General features: G+C 38.3%; 2 protein-coding genes across 4 annotated transcripts; both read left to right on the top strand.

The window, feature by feature from the left end:
* The first annotated feature begins 6,661 nt into the window (after positions 1 to 6,661).
* On the top strand, positions 6,662 to 7,777 carry LOC112573508. Of its 3 annotated transcripts, XM_025253956.1 has the most exons (3): positions 6,662 to 6,972; positions 7,339 to 7,427; positions 7,622 to 7,700. In XM_025253956.1, the coding sequence occupies exons 1-3, from the start codon at positions 6,692 to 6,694 to the stop codon at positions 7,636 to 7,638; spliced, it is 387 nt and encodes a 128-aa protein (XP_025109741.1). In that variant the 5' UTR covers positions 6,662 to 6,691; the 3' UTR covers positions 7,639 to 7,700. The 3 variants fall into 3 exon arrangements, 2 of the variants coding, with proteins under 2 accessions (XP_025109741.1, XP_025109740.1); XR_003101246.1 differs by lacking the exon at positions 7,622 to 7,700 and adding an exon at positions 7,747 to 7,777 and having other exon boundaries at positions 6,662 to 7,427; XM_025253955.1 differs by lacking the exon at positions 7,622 to 7,700 and having other exon boundaries at positions 7,339 to 7,614.
* A 983-nt stretch (positions 7,778 to 8,760) lies between these two features.
* LOC112573504 (helicase with zinc finger domain 2-like) lies at positions 8,761 to 12,229 on the top strand. The gene is made up of 6 exons (XM_025253952.1): positions 8,761 to 9,039; positions 9,264 to 9,485; positions 9,665 to 9,898; positions 10,392 to 10,638; positions 11,330 to 11,497; positions 11,607 to 12,229. Exons 1-6 carry the CDS (start codon positions 8,866 to 8,868, stop codon positions 11,777 to 11,779), a joined length of 1,218 nt encoding a protein of 405 aa, XP_025109737.1. The 5' UTR covers positions 8,761 to 8,865; the 3' UTR covers positions 11,780 to 12,229.
* The last annotated feature ends 4,207 nt before the right edge of the window (positions 12,230 to 16,436 follow it).

Genomic DNA, 16,436 nt, shown 5'->3' on the forward strand with positions numbered 1-16,436 from the left:
GCTTCAAGTACTTGAGAACCACCCTTTCCAAGGACAGGAGCTCCACGCCAGATATCTCATCAGTATCCCAACAGAAACAGCGGCAATAGCTAGGCAGGATAGGATCTGGCATAGATATATGATAATGTTCACTACCAATTACAAGCTGTATAATTCCATGGTAGTACTGATCGTGGACGTGGACTCTGCTCGCCGAGCCTGACACTGGGAACCTCTACTTTCAACAGTCAGGCGACGTAGGATCGTCTTCTTTAGCCACGACACCTTGTCGAAGACTGTCCTTCAAGACGCGTTGAAGGATAGTCGACGTCGCCTTGGCAGGAGGAAGAACTGTCTTCCGAACGTAAAGAAAGAAAGACCGATGGAAGGAAAAACAAAGCAAAAATGAAAATTGTGTACATTTTAAATTTGCTTTTTCTTAATATCTTTTCCCCTGCCAAGGTTTAACCATGTTGTTTGAAATAATTTGTTAAGACAAGTTCATCTGGCCACATTGAGCACAAAAAAAATTTTCAGCACGTCTTTGGGACAGTGCTTTTTTTAATAGATCTGTATTTATTAAACCGAAATTGGTGAAAAACGCCATAAAAGTAATCCATGCTGTAATAAATTCTCAGAATATTGCCTACCACTCAATAAACCGTGACTTTGCAGAACCTTACATGGCTCGCCCGTCTGTTGGTAAATCTGGCTTCTTGGGTGGAGCGCTCCAGGCCACACGCTTCCATCCCCATTCTGTGCAACGTGAACATCTCTCTCATCATCCCGTACTTAAACGTTCCAGAGATGAAACGACTAATGTCTGAGGCACTTGTTGTGACTATCTCTTCGCTGCTTAGAATGGTTAGTTACCTTGGAAGAACTTAGTTTACAAACGGACATGTTTAAAAGTGGGAATTGAAATACTTTTAACATTCTCTTCATCCTGTAGGGTATCAGTCTTGTAAGTAATAATTAAATAATATTGCATGTGCCCTTAACCTGAATGTATTTGCACATGCATGTACACATGTGAAATTTAAAACTTTTTCAGTTCCACATAATTTTTGCAGACACGTGTTTATTTTATTATGAAGCACATAGTAAATATCAGTTTTTTATGTTTAACTCCACTTTGCTTTTAGGGATATCAAAGTCTTAATGCAGAATTTCACAAACTCATAACACGAAGAGGTATGTTATTTTATTTCGGTGCTGGAGATTTTTTCTACCGCCAAAATAATTCAAAAGTTACAATGTTGCAAACTGTTATTTTGTGTGATTGCATGATTTTAGGGACAACTATACTTCATCTGTATGGCTTGGGAATGCTCATATTTTTGTGGCTTTATTTTGAGTGTATCACCACTGATAATAAAAGCAGGTGTTAATTAACGGCAGTACTTGAATACGTTTCTACGATTGCTAGTGTGTATATTCGACTATGGGTATTTTTCTGCTTTGATTTTTAAAATACAGACCTTAGTAGATGAGCGATAGCGCAGAAAGGATAAATGAAAAATAAACAAGAGTAGCTAATTTCGAAGACCCTGTACATTTAGACAACGATCATTTGAAAGTTTCTATGTAGAAGGTCATGTTCAAGCCCTTCTTTCTTTTGCTCATATCTAAATTTTTGAAATCCTCTTACTTTCAGTAAATGTGGCAGATCTTTCAAAACAGTATATGGCTATGTTCAACACGGTACATGCCAAAATACTCTTCAACAGTAATAAATACACAAAGGCCCTTGAAAAGACGAAAGATGCACTGAATGACTCAGAGGTAAGAGGAAAGTGCCTTTAAAAGTAATCTCAGAAACTGCAGGTTAGTTTAAAATAAATTCTGTGAATATTTATAATGTCGAGCAAAATATTGAGCTGCCTTCTTTTTATTACTTTTGTAGCTAAACTGGTGAAAATTATAGTACAAGTAATTAACAAATAAAAATAAATTACCAGTAAGAACATGAAGATAAGTTCCAACAGACGATTTTCAGAGAGCAAAAAAAAAAAAAAAGCTGAGAAATGAAAAAAATAATTCTTTGCTTTATCAGCTACCAAATAAGATGAGAACATTTGATCATTCCAAAAATGTATGCTATATTTTCGTTGATAATTATCATATTTTATATTAACTTTTATATTAAAAACTATTTTCAAAATTTCCATAAACAAACTTATGTTACCTCCCGGAATGTTCTATATGCGCTTACTATGTTCCAAGCACGAGTGGGAGCTAGTCTTTGGTACAAGATTAGTTCCAAGTATCTTAAATACAGTTAATGATGACAGCTTTGTAAACTTTTCAGGATGAGGCAGAAAGAAGAGAAATTAGAGAACTAGTAGAAAAATTAGAATCAATCATCTCAAAACAGGATGACAACGCAAGTGAGATTGATGTAGACTGGCTTACTGACACAAACGTTGCAAAGACAGAGGTAGGTAGTAGAGAGATTATACTGTAGTAAATAGAACAAGTTTACAACAGGGCACATTGTAAAGACCATCGTGTATAGAGATGACAGTGTGTACTTATTTTTTCAAGTCGATATTCATGTTCAGTCTTACTCCTTCAGTTGAATGATTTACTATTATTTTTTTATAGAAACAAATGAGTTTTATAATTCACCTCTAGTTCTAGTAGACTATGAATCTATAATATATATTTCATTTTTCAGTTAGCCACCCGTCAGGCTGATGACGCTCGACATCGCCACAGACCAGCTCCAAAACACAGAGGAAGTGAGGCTTTCTCTGTTATTGTTCATGAAGTTGAGAGCATCTCACTTAAATACACAGTCTTAAAAATGTCTAAGCTGCTCTGCAGCCAAGTCTTACTCTAATGCAGGGTTGCTGGGGAATGTCCAGTCCTAGAAATAATTTGATTTTGCCCCTTCCAAGGTGACCGCAGGCGAGACATGAAATTGAGTACTTACTGTGAAAATGTATATTCAAGATATCAATAATAGTGGGATTTAAATCTTTATAAGTTCTAAATGTTTCTTTATTTTTAGAAAGGAGTGAAGAAATATGTGAAGCAGAATGACAGAGTTGTTAGATTTTATGCATTAAAGGTTTGATAGAAACATCAAATTTGCTACACCGTTTAGGTTGTCCAGCTAAAACTTACCGGATGAATTCGAGCTACGTATCTTTAAAACATTTCTTGTATTATTGACCATTATTTGTGCTTTAAGGAAGACGTTCGTCAACTACAAACGCCTGTAGGAATCAAGATGTCTGAGTATCTTGTCCAGAAAACCTAGCAGCTCCTTCTTCCGTACTCAGAAACAGTTCAAACCCACGTACTACTGCAAGCGTGGGCAGCCGTGGAACAACCTCTGTGAGTGACATGTTGACACCTAAGCCTCTACCCTACAGCAGTGAATCCGAGACAGACGATGACGAAAACGGCGAAAGAAATCTTCAGATCATCGGATACGATGATTATGAGGAGGAAACAGCCGACAACGTTTTGTCAGAGGAAACGGTTTCAACAACGGTGGATGACGAGAAAGAATGGTTTGAGAAGAGCGTGGAAGGACTTGAAAGTGTAGAGGAGAACTTTAGTACAGAGAACGATGTCGAGCTCTCACCGCAACAAAAGGAACTTTTCGAGAAAGACTCGGACAGAAATAGTTTTTATTATCCTTTACACAAAGACGCTGATTATCTGGATGCACTAGTGAAGTCAAATCCTGATAAATACAAACGATGTCAGCTGAAAATCGAGTTTTCGCACAAGTCTGTCGCTAGGGTTCTAGACAAGGGCAGCAAGTTCTCTGAAATTCTCATCTGTGGAAGATCAAAGTGTGGACAAACTTACATGGATGATGAGGTCGTGGTGGAAGTCTTGGCAGAACCAGGACAAGCCCGCGAACTACAGACGAACGAAACACCTGGTCAGGAAGATCAGGAAGATGTGGAGAAGATGGCTCATGGGTGTGTCGTGGGTATGTACCCATCGAGAAGAATACGCTTTAAAGATGTGGAACATCCCGTCCTGACCTGTACACTGGACGAAATCGAAAGTCATCTCATGAAACCTTTGTGTAAAACTGTTCCCAAAATTCATGTCATGAACGACAAGGTAAAACAAAAATACCCAGCACTGACCAAACATCGCGTGGAGATTAAACAGATAGTGAATGGGAAAGTGGAGTTCAAACAGTTTCTGAACGTTGATCCTGATAAACGAGATCAGTATGTCTTCAAAGTGGTCATCTTGTCGTGGAGAATGCAAAGCATTTACCCACTTGGGGCGATTCTGGAGGCTTGTATTGGAGGCAGAGACTTTGCAAGCGGACTTCAAGTGCTCACAATGCAACACAATGTGCCTGGTGTCTACCCAAGAGAAGTGATTCGCGAAACACAAGAGCTAGAACTTGGACACTTCCCACAAAAGACTGAAAGACTCGACCTCACGTCAAAAAGAGTTTTCACCATTGACCCACCAGGGTCACAGGATTTGGATGATGCACTCAGTATATGGGAAAATCAAAGCGGATTTGTTATTGGGATTCATATTGCTGATGTGGCATCGTTTGTGGAAGTGGGAACAGCAGTTGATGAAGAAGCGAAGCGAAGGGCCTTCACTTTCTATCCAAGTCGACGAAAACCACGACCGATGTTTCCAGAGCCACTCAGTCACGGTGTACTCAGTCTCCTTCCTGGACAAGAACGTCTCGCCATGTCTGTTTTCCTTTGCTTTGACAAGAAAGGAAATTTAAAGACAAACGAGGAGCCACAAGTTAAGAAAACAATAATAAAGTCAACACGACAGTTCTCTTACGAGGAGATACAAAAGGTAGTTGATGGAGATCAACAAATTGATGTCGACCAAGACACTCGCAAGGACGTTCTTGATCTTCACATGATTGCGTCTCAACTGAGAGAGGCACGAATAGGGAAAGGAGGTCTGTTCATCCCTTTTGAAGATCCTCGTTTACATGATTTAGACAGTGTTGCTGACAGTCTCCAGGCTCACTCCCTTGTTGAGGAGTTCATGATTTTAACCAACAAATCAGTCGCTAAGAGACTAAGACAAAAGTTTCCACATGTGATGATCTTGCGATCACATAAGCCACCAACTTATGAACAGTTAGCAGAATGGAGAGAGAAGGAAGGAAACATAGCAAATCTCGTCATGCAACTGCAAGGCAAGAAAACAAGTCCTTCAACCAAGTTGTCGGTTATATCTGGCGCACAAGGGGAAGATATGTTGCAGAACAGACATGTCATCGTCCAGGAACACCTGTATCACAGGATATGCGAATGTCTGCAGAAGGGAAACTTGGATGAGGCTAGCAGACTTCTTTTTATGGACGCTCTGCATCCACTACAGTGTCTTGCATACCAGCACTGGATGGAGATGATGGAAACAGCCGAGTACAAATGTTCTCACGGTCTAAACCAGCCTGACCACTACCACTTTGGCCTTGACATTGAGTACTACACACATTTCACGTCTCCTATCAGGAGGTACGTTGACCTGCATGTCCATCGTCTCCTACACGCTGACTTGGATGGCAAGCCACCAGACTGCAAAGCTGAAGATGTTGTGCGACTATGTCAGCACCTAAATAATGTGAATGCCAGACAAAAGGCTTTTAGTAGAGGATGTAGGGCTCTTGCTATTGCCGAGAAGCTGCAGACCAATCCACTTGTGTTCCGAGCGTTTGTGGATAATGTGGACAGTGAGCAGCTGACCTTCTGTTTGCCTTCACTTCTCTCTGTCTCCGATAGAAGACAAGAGGTTCCTTTCAGCGCGCTTGGAGTTAGCAGCCAGCCCGAAGTCATCACTGACACTATACAGAAAAAAGATATGGCGACTGTGCGCTGGGGGATGAGGTTTTACAACAAGAACAGCAAATCTGAAGAACTGGCTGGCAATAAAACACATTTAGAAAACGCCGAGACAAAACGGGAAGACATCAAAACTTTTAAAGAAGCCAACAGAAGTGATAGGAATTTATCAGTTCCTATAGATATCAAAACCGGGTTCGCTGGCGAGGTGTTGTTGCGGCCCTATGCTCCTTGAGGAGTAACAAGGAATGATGATGATGATGATAGATATCTATATTAACCCAAACCAACTGATCGTCAATGTTGGTCAGGGAGAGTGGGCTAATATGTTGAAACTGCTGATGGATTACAAGTCCCCTGGATCGCCAGGCATGCCAGCCGTCATTGAGAGAGTCCGATCAGAAGTTGACCACATCTCATGTGAGAACGGAGATGGTACGGTATCAGTGCGCCGGGTTCGCTTCAGCATGACTTTCTCTCCTGGTCAAGTGATTCCAGTCCAGATGTCAGCTGAGCCAAAGAAAGGACTTCTCAAACCTCGTGTGGAGCTTGTCCAGATCACTCGCAATGCCAACATCTGCACACATCACATGACGGATCCAGTAGCAGTGTTGTCTCGTTCTGCAAGAGCGTCTATAAGAAGTCAGAAAATAGAGTCGTATCAAGGATACATGGATGCTTGGATGCCCTTACTGGAGATGGAGGCGGCATACGGAGCAGGAACTGGCGACAGTGCAGTTGTCATAGAGAATGTAGAGATTAATATGAAGTGTATTAAAAGAGTCTATGTAGGAGCTTTCAGCTTGCCTGCGAATTTTTGTTTTGACCGAGGAATCGAATTTGGCGGCAAGTCTGCTGGCAGCACAGGCAAAGACGATGAATACAAAAGCAACAGTACATGCCCTATGGACTACCTGTGCCTCAGGTGTCGAGTGGATTACGATAAGCCAACCGTGTCGCGAGTGAAAAATTCTTGCCTCGATTGTGCTGTGGATACCCATTACACTTGGATTGGCCATGGTGGTGTGATTGCTGTCACTCGCACGAACCGTAAAGATGCAGATGGAGGACTGCTTGACGTTAAGTTCGTCTTAAGTCCTAACAGCAGAATTCCTCCTCAGCAGTTGTTCAATAGCAAAAATTACCCAGTTACACTTGAAGTCCTTCCTAAGTCACAGGTCGACAGGTGAGTTACCTGCTTATATCTGTCAATGTATTATCCTTTTGTCCATCTATCTACCTATCTAACTTTATTGACAGAATGGCTAACAGAAGGACTCAACAATCTAGAGGCATTAACCATTATTTTAATATCTTAAATGAATTTTTATGCTCAAGCTTATGTACAATACCATATGAAGGGATTATTTGATTAATATCAAGATAAAATGACGGTAATGCACATTAAAAATATTTTGATTTGTTGAATAACATTATTTTCATTTTACACAATATTTCTAATTATTCAAGATTAACTACTTGTAACCTCCTTATAGCACTAAAGCTTGTCAAAGTGTATAAGTAAACACATTTTCAATTCCAATTTCACAAGGCGTGCCCAGGAGATGATATTTCAATTGAAAGATCAAGGGAATGAATTGGCCCAAGCCATTGCTTTTGACAAAAGTATTCCAGAGCTTGGTAAGCCGACATCTTTGTTTAAGATGGAGAATAGGCGAGACAGAAATTAAATAGAGATTGATACAGACTGAAGTTAATGAAGTTGCAAAAATTGGTTTTGTATAAGAAGAAACAAGAATTTTAAAAGGAAAGCAGCAATTTAAGTCAAAATAATCATCGTTTAATACTTTAACATGATTCATTTCATAAAACAGACGACGTAAGACAATAAGGTGGATGATGATGATGATGATGATGATGATGATGATGATGATGATGATGATGATGATGATGATGATGATGATGATGATGATGATGATGATGATGATGATTTTTCCAGACAAAGATCACCGCGACCTGGGACAACATAACATTGTTGTTCCAACTGTAAAACTTCCAGAGAACAATCAATGGCAGCAGCAAGCAATAAAGATCGCACTAACGAGTAGTCTTTCCCTCATCCAAGGGCCCCCTGGTGAGTGTGTCAATAACGACAATAACGGTCTGTTCTCATTCTTAGAAACCCTGGCGTAGGGAGCATTGTAAGGAATTACACTTTAAAGTGAAGATCAATTAGTTGGTTGATTGGTTTCAGGCACAGGCAAGACTTACACCGGAATCAAGTTGATATATCTGTTCACAAAAATCAACAGAAAACTTTCGGAGCAGGGAAAAGGGAAAAAAGTCGTTTTGTTCTGTGGGCCGTCCAACAAGTCTGTAGATAATGTTGCCAGTGAGTATTGTAACATATTATCCTTCTAAACCAAATCGTCGTTCGCCCTGTTGACATGAATACCAAGGGTAACAGTCGTCCTCAAGTGCTGTCGAATTACAGACACCATTCTAAAGCTGAAATTTGCACCAAAAATAAAACTGTTTACTGCTAAAAATTTTGATAACCACTCAATTTATACTAAAATTAGAATCATTACAATGTTGTCAGTATTTACTTTAAATTGCTCTTAAAGGACTCTTGAAGCTGAAGTTTGGAAATAAGTGTCCGAAGATGGTGAGACTTTACGGGTCGGCCATTGAATCCAAGGATTACCCAGTCCCTCGAGGTGGTCTGCAGAACTCGCGTGGGATGAGGGATCTTATTAGTGATCCGGAACTACAGGTATTTAAAAATTAACAGTAAAGTTTTAAAGCTTGAAATCTCTGTAACTTTACGGTGTCCAAAAAATCAGTGTCTGTGAGCTAAAGTCAATCTACAACACAGATTATATTAAGAGACAGAAACAGTGTATTTCTGTATAATATGGAAAGCGCCATAAGGAATGACCATGTGTTAATGTGATATTTAATAAGGAGACGTCTTTTAAGATTTCTCTTCTTAGGTACTTGCAAGAAACATTCATTACTTCTTTATAACTCAGGAGGTGAGCTTGCATCACATCATCCGTGAGTCCCACAAGCCTTACGCAGAAAAGATCGCAGAGTTTGAAAGGTATTTTGAAAAATGTCGCGAAGATCCAAAAAAATTCAAATTAACGAGCAACCAGATGAGGGACTACAAACGGCTTCTGAACAAGCCAGTGTCGAGGAACTGGCTCACTACGAAGTCATCTTCACTACATGTGCTGTTGGTGGCAGTCCAAAACTCGTTGAAGCTACAATGGGCTCCATATTTCAAGTAGGAATGATCTTGTTTTACCTTAGTTGCTATTTCTATGTATAACTGCATCGTTCTAATTATAATTATACTTATAATTTTAACAGTTGACTTAATCGAACCAAGCAAATAAAAATTGATTTATTATAACAAGTCCGCTAATTCGGAGGTTCTCAAAGGCTCAGTGAGGTGCGCTAAGTATAATAGGTGTTTTATAAACTGAGTATTTTCACTTTACCATCCAGGTGATCATCGACGAGTGCGCCATGTCACCAGAGCCACACAGTCTGGTGCCCATTGTGGCCAACAAGGCCAAGCAAGTGGTCCTCATCGGAGACCACAAGCAGCTCCGTCCAATCATAACATGTCAGGCAGCAGCAGAGCTGGGACTGGACCAGTCACTCTTTGAACGTTTATACAAAAAGTCTTCAGTGAAGTGCGTCTTCCTCAGCACACAGTACAGAATGGTAAGATTCTAAATAATATTTTTTGACTTCTGTTTTAGGTTCTACTTTATTGCTTGTTCTTTAGTATAATTATTCCCTAACCCCCTAACCTATCTAATGAATAATTTTTACTTGAAAGAATAAATAGAGAAGGAGGTTCAGGAGTCAATACAGTCACATTTATAACGATCTTTTTCCAGCACCCTGAAATCTGCGAGTTTCCATCCAATGAATTCTACAAAGGCAAACTCAAGAGTGCTCCTATCACCACGAGGTCCAAGTTCATTCTCCCAATCTGGCCTCTTCACCCAAAAACTTCAGAACCTGTCCCACACATTTTTGTAGATGTGCGGGGAGAGGAAGAAACACTAACGGTCTCAACCGATGAAGGCAACGAAAGGTCAAAGTCCAACTCCGCTGAAGCAGATAAAGTGGTAAATTCAAGCGACTTAGCATTATGGGATGTACATAAACACACTTTTTTCTGCTTAAAGCATCGATCGTTAAAAATTGCAGTATTTGCTGTGTAACGAATGTTAGTATTATTGTTTATTTCTTTCTTCTCTTACTTTTCACCAGTAGAGTCATCACTTTTTTTATTTATGTGTATCATCTCATTTGAGATATGCCGTAGGAATTCGTCTAAGTTATTTATTTATTCCTATTCTTCTAAAATGTATTTTAATTTGTTTTAAGGATACAAGAGTGTTAAATTCGAATCATTGAAGCCTTTTCTTTATGTCAGGTAATCATACAAGGTTTCACTTTCTCTCTCGCGATCGCTATTTCTCCATTTATCTATTTCATAAATGTATGTACTATTCATCATCTTCTATGCCTCCCTGGATCTCCGTCTGTCTCGTTCAAGCAGTTGTCTTATATATATAATATTTGGCTTGATAATCAAACCCTTACTTTTTTCAACAGATTCAAGTCTTGACTTACCTGAAGAATAAATGTGAAGAGAATAAAAAGATAATTGAGACGAACTCCACAACGTCTGAAAACAAGAGTTATTCCATCAAAGTTCTGACTCAGTATAATGCACAAAAGCATCTCCTACAAGAAAAACTGTCAGAAGCAATCGAAGCTCAAAGAAATAGCACCTGTAAATCTGTTCTTAATCGATATGACAAGAAGAACATCCCAGTCACCACTGTCGTCTCCAGTCAGGGTTTGTAGTCTTTATTAGTAGAAAATTGTAGAGCAGTAGCGCTAGTAGAGCAATCTGTCTTGCTCCACTTTTATTGTTCGTCTTAAGTTTGTTAAGTGTTATTTTTTTTATGTAAAGGTAAAATTTCGAGAATATGAGAAGGATATATTAAAATAAACTTTCAATTTTTTTTTCAGTGTAATTTTTCGACAAACCATCAGTGACGTAGATGGGGGTCAAAGTTTTTCCACTTAAAATACCTTTCTTGTTTTCTTTACGAAGGATAAAAAGAGAAAGGACAGATGGAAATCATTAACATTCCCTTTGGTGACTATACAGTCATGACCTTTTTTTTCCACGAAAGTTCCATCTTCAATGCATTAAAGCTGATTAATTTTCTTTTTATTTGTGTGGACAAGAATCAATGCCACGAATGGCAACAAGCTTATAACGATAGTAGCATAGCAGTAGTAGGGAAAGTTGTGGTAACTATATTTGGCAAACCTTTACAGGACACTAAAATAAACATTCAAATATTAAAGATATATTCTTATAAAGAAGGCCCTTCTATATTTGGTAGTTTTAGGCTAGTCCTCAGTACTTTGTGCCAGATCTGTGATAGAACTTCATCATGTTTAAATTTAGTGACTGTAATTAAATGTTGAATCTTCTGTTGACATTGTTTACCTTAAATACTGTTGCCATTGTACAGGTGATGAGTGTGACTACGTGGTTCTTAGTACAGTCCGCTCATTGCCTTCATACAAGATTGAGCCTCATCCCACACAGGGATGGTGCCGCCAGAACATGGGCTTCATCACTGACCAAAACCAAGTCAACGTGGCTCTCACAAGAGCTCGTCGTGGTCTCATAATTGTTGGTTAGTTTAATCTCTTTCATGAAAGCGCATTGTTATTAGCCTGTTAGCTCTCTCAGTGGAAAGAAGACTTCACTTAGTATTTTACTACATTTATTTCTGTTTTCTTCAGGCAACGCAGAATTACTGAGATGTGATCCTGTATGGAACAGACTTATCACAAGATATAAAAAGCTGGGATGCGTGTTTGAGTCTGCCAACTTCCCACCAACACTGTTAGCACCTCAGCCCAGGGTTAGACCTCATCGTCAGCCAGTGGCTTCTAATGAGTGGCAACAAGTCTGATACTGTCTGGAGCAGGTCTACAGACACACCACACCCAAGATGTCCTCAGCCTGGTGGCCTCAGAAGGTTCTCGACCCATTTTCTTTTCATCTCTTTTATTCTTTTAGTTTGATGCAATGTTTGCATAATTGTTTCACTGATTAGTAGGTATTGTCATCAGCTACAATTCACCGTTTGTACAATGAGTGCACACATATCGCGTTTCCTTTAATTTGCTAACGTTATGTTTGCCTTTTGTATTCGGCTTGAAATTTCTTAAACAGGAACTTGTTCTGGATGTTCAGCAAGATTGTTTTGAGAAAAGTCTGGTACAATAATTGCATGCTGATTTTCTTATAGTGAACAATGTGTGTGTTTATATAATTATTCTATGCATTCATATGACTACATCAAATTCACACAAATGTCCATCTTTGTGTACTTTTCTATACGTCAGAAACTGATCTTTTATATATACAGTGGTACCTCGACATACGAGTTTAATTCGTTCCGTAACCTTGCTCGTATGTCAAATTGCTCATATCTCAAAGCAATTTTCCCCATTGAAATTAATTGAAATGCCATTAATCCGTTCCAGCTCCCAAAACACCACCTCAGTTGTTTTTGTTAAGTGTTTTTGAATAAGAAAAAGTGTATTTACAAGAAGAAACATTTATTTATGAATAACAAATACATATTCTATAAAAACAGATTAAATTCTCCGTTTGTGGAAGTGTGTGGGATCTGCTTCAGCAAATCACCGTAAATCGCTCGTGCCTTCTCACACATGATGCTTTGTGTTAAGGTTCCTCCTTGAAGCTGCTTCTCTGTCACCCACACAGTCAATAGTTTCTCCATCTTTTCATGGAGAGAAGTCCGGAGCTTAGAAATTATTGTACGCCCCTAGCTGGCGTTGTACCCTTTATCAACTCCTGTTTAAGCTCAGACATATCATTGATGTGCTACACCCGTACATCCTCGCCAAGTCAATTACTCGCACACCTTGCTCATGTTTTTCTACGATTTCGCGCTTTAATTAATAGACATCATCTTCTTCTTCGGACCCATGGTTACAAAAATAAATGGGATAATGTTTTGTAAATGTACAAAAAGCAAAAAAACGCGAACCCAACTTATCAAAAATGCTTCGAACACGAGGGAAACAAGCACACAGACTGAGGTCTAGTCTGAGGTGGGAGAAACTGTTAGACGCTGCACACGACCCCAACATCCGCCCCGCATGTTGGGGTCGTGTGCAGCGGTGTTTTGTGCGATTCCTCGTATCTCAAATCTTGCTCTTATCTCGAAGCAAAATATCGCTCGCTCGGCGGCTCGTATCTCAAAACACTCGTATGTCAGGGCACTCGTATGTCGAGGTACCACTGTATATATAAACTGATGTTTAAATGTTGTGTTTGTGTTGGATACACAGCAATATAGTAATTCGTCATTTTTATGTGATAGATATAAGCACTATGTACATAACAACTCTTCTAATTGCTTCCCTTTAAAATGTGACAGAAATGCGCGTGTTTTCTAATTGTTATTTGAGCTGTGACATAAATTTATATACTTCCTATAAAACGTATATTTTGTATATTCTTATTTATTTGTGTGGCCAACTGTGAACAAATACATCTAGTAACGTACACCTGGCGCTTTGCTGCATGAGTGCAGTGTTATCGGGTCTTAGAGAAAATACAGAAATACAGAAACAATCTGCTAAAAATGTTTGTAAAGATAATTCTTTGCCTCATTATGTTGATTTAAATGAAACATGATTGAAAATGAAGACCACATTTTGTGACAGATGAATTGAAAGTCTTTAGTTGTTTTAAAGATGTAAAGATGTACCAGTCACGTTAATCTGTGATAAATGTTGAACATTTGGCTATTTAACTGCATCAGCTTATTTGAAGCTGTTGTATCACGTTGTCATAGTAACCATTTTTATGGCAGCTAATTTGTTAGTAAACCTTTTTTATGGCTTTGCCAGATCCTATCTAGCTTGACGTACGCCTACTGGGGTGCAAAAGTAAGCTCCTATTCGGTAATTCATTAGTCCTGCACTCGTTGAACTATTGTAAATACTAATGTAAACCTGAATGAACGCAGTTCTCACCCAATGAACAAGCCTTGTGACTGCTTGCTTGGCGTATGCTTATGAACAGTCAGTCCAGATTTAATCACCATCTTTTCTTGCCGACGCTCCACGCAGCTCATCACAAATGTAGGAGGACCATGGCGGGTGTTTGAGTCTCCACGTTTACAAGTCATGCATCGTCCCAGGCCTGTCGGGCACCCAGTGCACAGTTACACAGCGTTCATGTCACCAGAAACAGTGACATGTCTTCTTGTCCATTCCTCCCAGGTCATGAATGTGGCGTAGAAAGTGGCGTCAAAGGTGGGATGACGTCAAACTTAAGTGACGTAAAATCATGGCAGTGTAAAGCCTGGAACAGTACCCATCAGCCGCCTTTCGTCCTGTGTCTTGAAAGAGACTCAAACGTGTGAGTACAGGCTGGTGAACAGTCGGTATGGACATGTGGGTCCGCAGCCATGACAAAGCAGAGAAGGAGAAAGTGTTCCATCGACTTTTTCGAGTTTGGTGGTGTAAGCAGACCAGTTATACAGTGATATATTTAACTTTGGAATAATAATAATAATAATAATAATAATAATAATAATAATAATAATAATAATAATAATAATAATAATAATAATAATAATAATAATAATAATAATAATAATAATAACGTAATCACAGAATTTTAAAAAACATATCTCTGTATATACATTTATATTTTTGGATGATTTTATTAATTTTTATTGTGATACAAATATTTTATTATTTCAGTCTTGTTATTGTATCTGTGTTGCTTAACTCCCTTGAGCTATAAAAAGATCTACACCTTTGCTGTATGGAATGATAATTTTTTTATGATAAATCAACATTACTTTTAATTTCTGTAAAGATGTGTATGATAATAAAATAAAGCTGTATTAAAAGCAATTTTCCTGTGTTAATAGCGAATTATTGTTATATACCACTGAGTACAAGAATGAAAATTTTTTTCTGACGTCGTGTTACTTTTAACGTATAATTAAGTAATATTAATTCACTAAGCGGGCTCGTAAATCAAGTATTATTTGTAATATGTGTGTGTATGTGTGTGTTATATGCTCACAGAGTTAGGTTTTTTTTTTTCAATGTATAAAGGTATTTATTTAACTTCATCACGTTTGATGATTAACTGGTAAGTCCTCTTTTAACGCGATGAAAATTATCTGACTATAGGACTTGCAACATTCATCATTCATTAACAGTTCCATAATATTGCTTAAAAGGTATTGAGTTAGTCATCATATGCAGCACACAGAGCATCGAGTGTGATGTTTTGGTCATTAGCAGTTTCTTTATTTTTATTTTGTGTACAGTAGTCGAATAGTATCAAATTAAATTTGTTTGAGTTGTGAGTTCTTAAGATCACAGTAAACACTTGTTTACAAAGTGAAACATTGGCGGGTACGTTCGAACATCAGATTCCCACTCGAACCTCTGTCCATTTTTATAAATGTTTATTTGCTTTCGTTCTATATATAATGCTTTCAATACCTCACATCTTTGCTTTCAGTTGTCTTTTTTTTCAAATGAATGTGTGAAAATGTTAGTTAATTTCACTAGTAATAAAAATAAGAGCAACCAACCGCTATTCAGTTTACAAGACACATGCGTTCAAAGAAGAATTACAATCACTGACTTCATGTTTGTACATAAGAATGTTAACACTGTGAAGGCGAGTCGGTGAGAACAGTGTAGGCATTGGTATATTATTACATCATGTCTGTCTTTGACCTCCTTCTCTCAAATGGTGAGAATTTGTATGGTTGAAGGTTTATATTGCCAACCAAAGTTGGTGATTTGTTTAGATTTCTGGATTTCAAAACTTTGCTCCTATGGGTCATTAATATCTTATTATATTTTTAATTCGAACAAATAAGGCTGCGCTATAGTAAGCCAAGTGTGAAAATCACAATTAGACATAAAAGCGCTCGCAAGTTCATTCGAGCAATATTTATTTAATATGCCATGTTGAGATGAGAAAGATTAATTAAGCATTCTGTTCAGGAGGACTATAAATAGAGTGTTGCATACATTTAGCACGGTTCCTTTTTTGTTCTGTTTTATTGTACATCCCTGTACTATAATGACAATGACAATGACCAACTTTGCTAATGTCTCGTGGTCAATTCTATTCGTGTGCTCAGATATAAAAACAAACAAAATAAGTGCAGGTTGCAAGATAAAAAAAATAGAACAAGATAAGATAAGGTTGTGCATCATAGGAAACTTAAAAACATGCAATCTTACATGTAGACCATTCTTAAGACACACCTACATCAGCATATACCCACACCCACACCCACACTCACACAATTCTCCAGTTAAACAACTGGACTGCTAAAGGAACAAATGATTTCAAGTGCCTGTTACTTCTGAATACAGGAATAGCATACTGTTTACCTGAGCTCAATAAAACCAGTTCTCTTGCTAGTACATCTTTTTGTATGGGCAAAATGCAGGAAGCTTTTCTGACAATTTTGTGATCACAAAAGGAAACTAAATCCCTCTGCCCAACACCATTTAGCTTAGAACTACATTAACAAAGCTGTTTAA

The sequence above is a fragment of the Pomacea canaliculata genome, linkage group LG10, assembly GCF_003073045.1.
Source record: "Pomacea canaliculata isolate SZHN2017 linkage group LG10, ASM307304v1, whole genome shotgun sequence".
Taxonomy (NCBI): Eukaryota; Metazoa; Mollusca; class Gastropoda; order Architaenioglossa; family Ampullariidae; genus Pomacea; species Pomacea canaliculata.

Bases quoted from the DNA above. Each gene is read 5' to 3' on its own strand.
- LOC112573504 (XM_025253952.1), top strand. From the start codon at position 8,866: ATGTCGCGAAGATCCAAAAAAATTCAAATTAACGAGCAACCAGATGAG. The intron at 9,486-9,664 runs GTAAGATTCTAA...ATCTTTTTCCAG, and splicing joins TCAGCACACAGTACAGAATG to CACCCTGAAATCTGCGAGTT. The intron at 9,899-10,391 runs GTAAATTCAAGC...TTTTTTCAACAG, and splicing joins CCGCTGAAGCAGATAAAGTG to ATTCAAGTCTTGACTTACCT.
- LOC112573508 (XM_025253955.1), top strand. From the start codon at position 6,692: ATGGACTACCTGTGCCTCAGGTGTCGAGTGGATTACGATAAGCCAACC. The intron at 6,973-7,338 runs GTGAGTTACCTG...CAATTTCACAAG, and splicing joins CCTAAGTCACAGGTCGACAG to GCGTGCCCAGGAGATGATAT.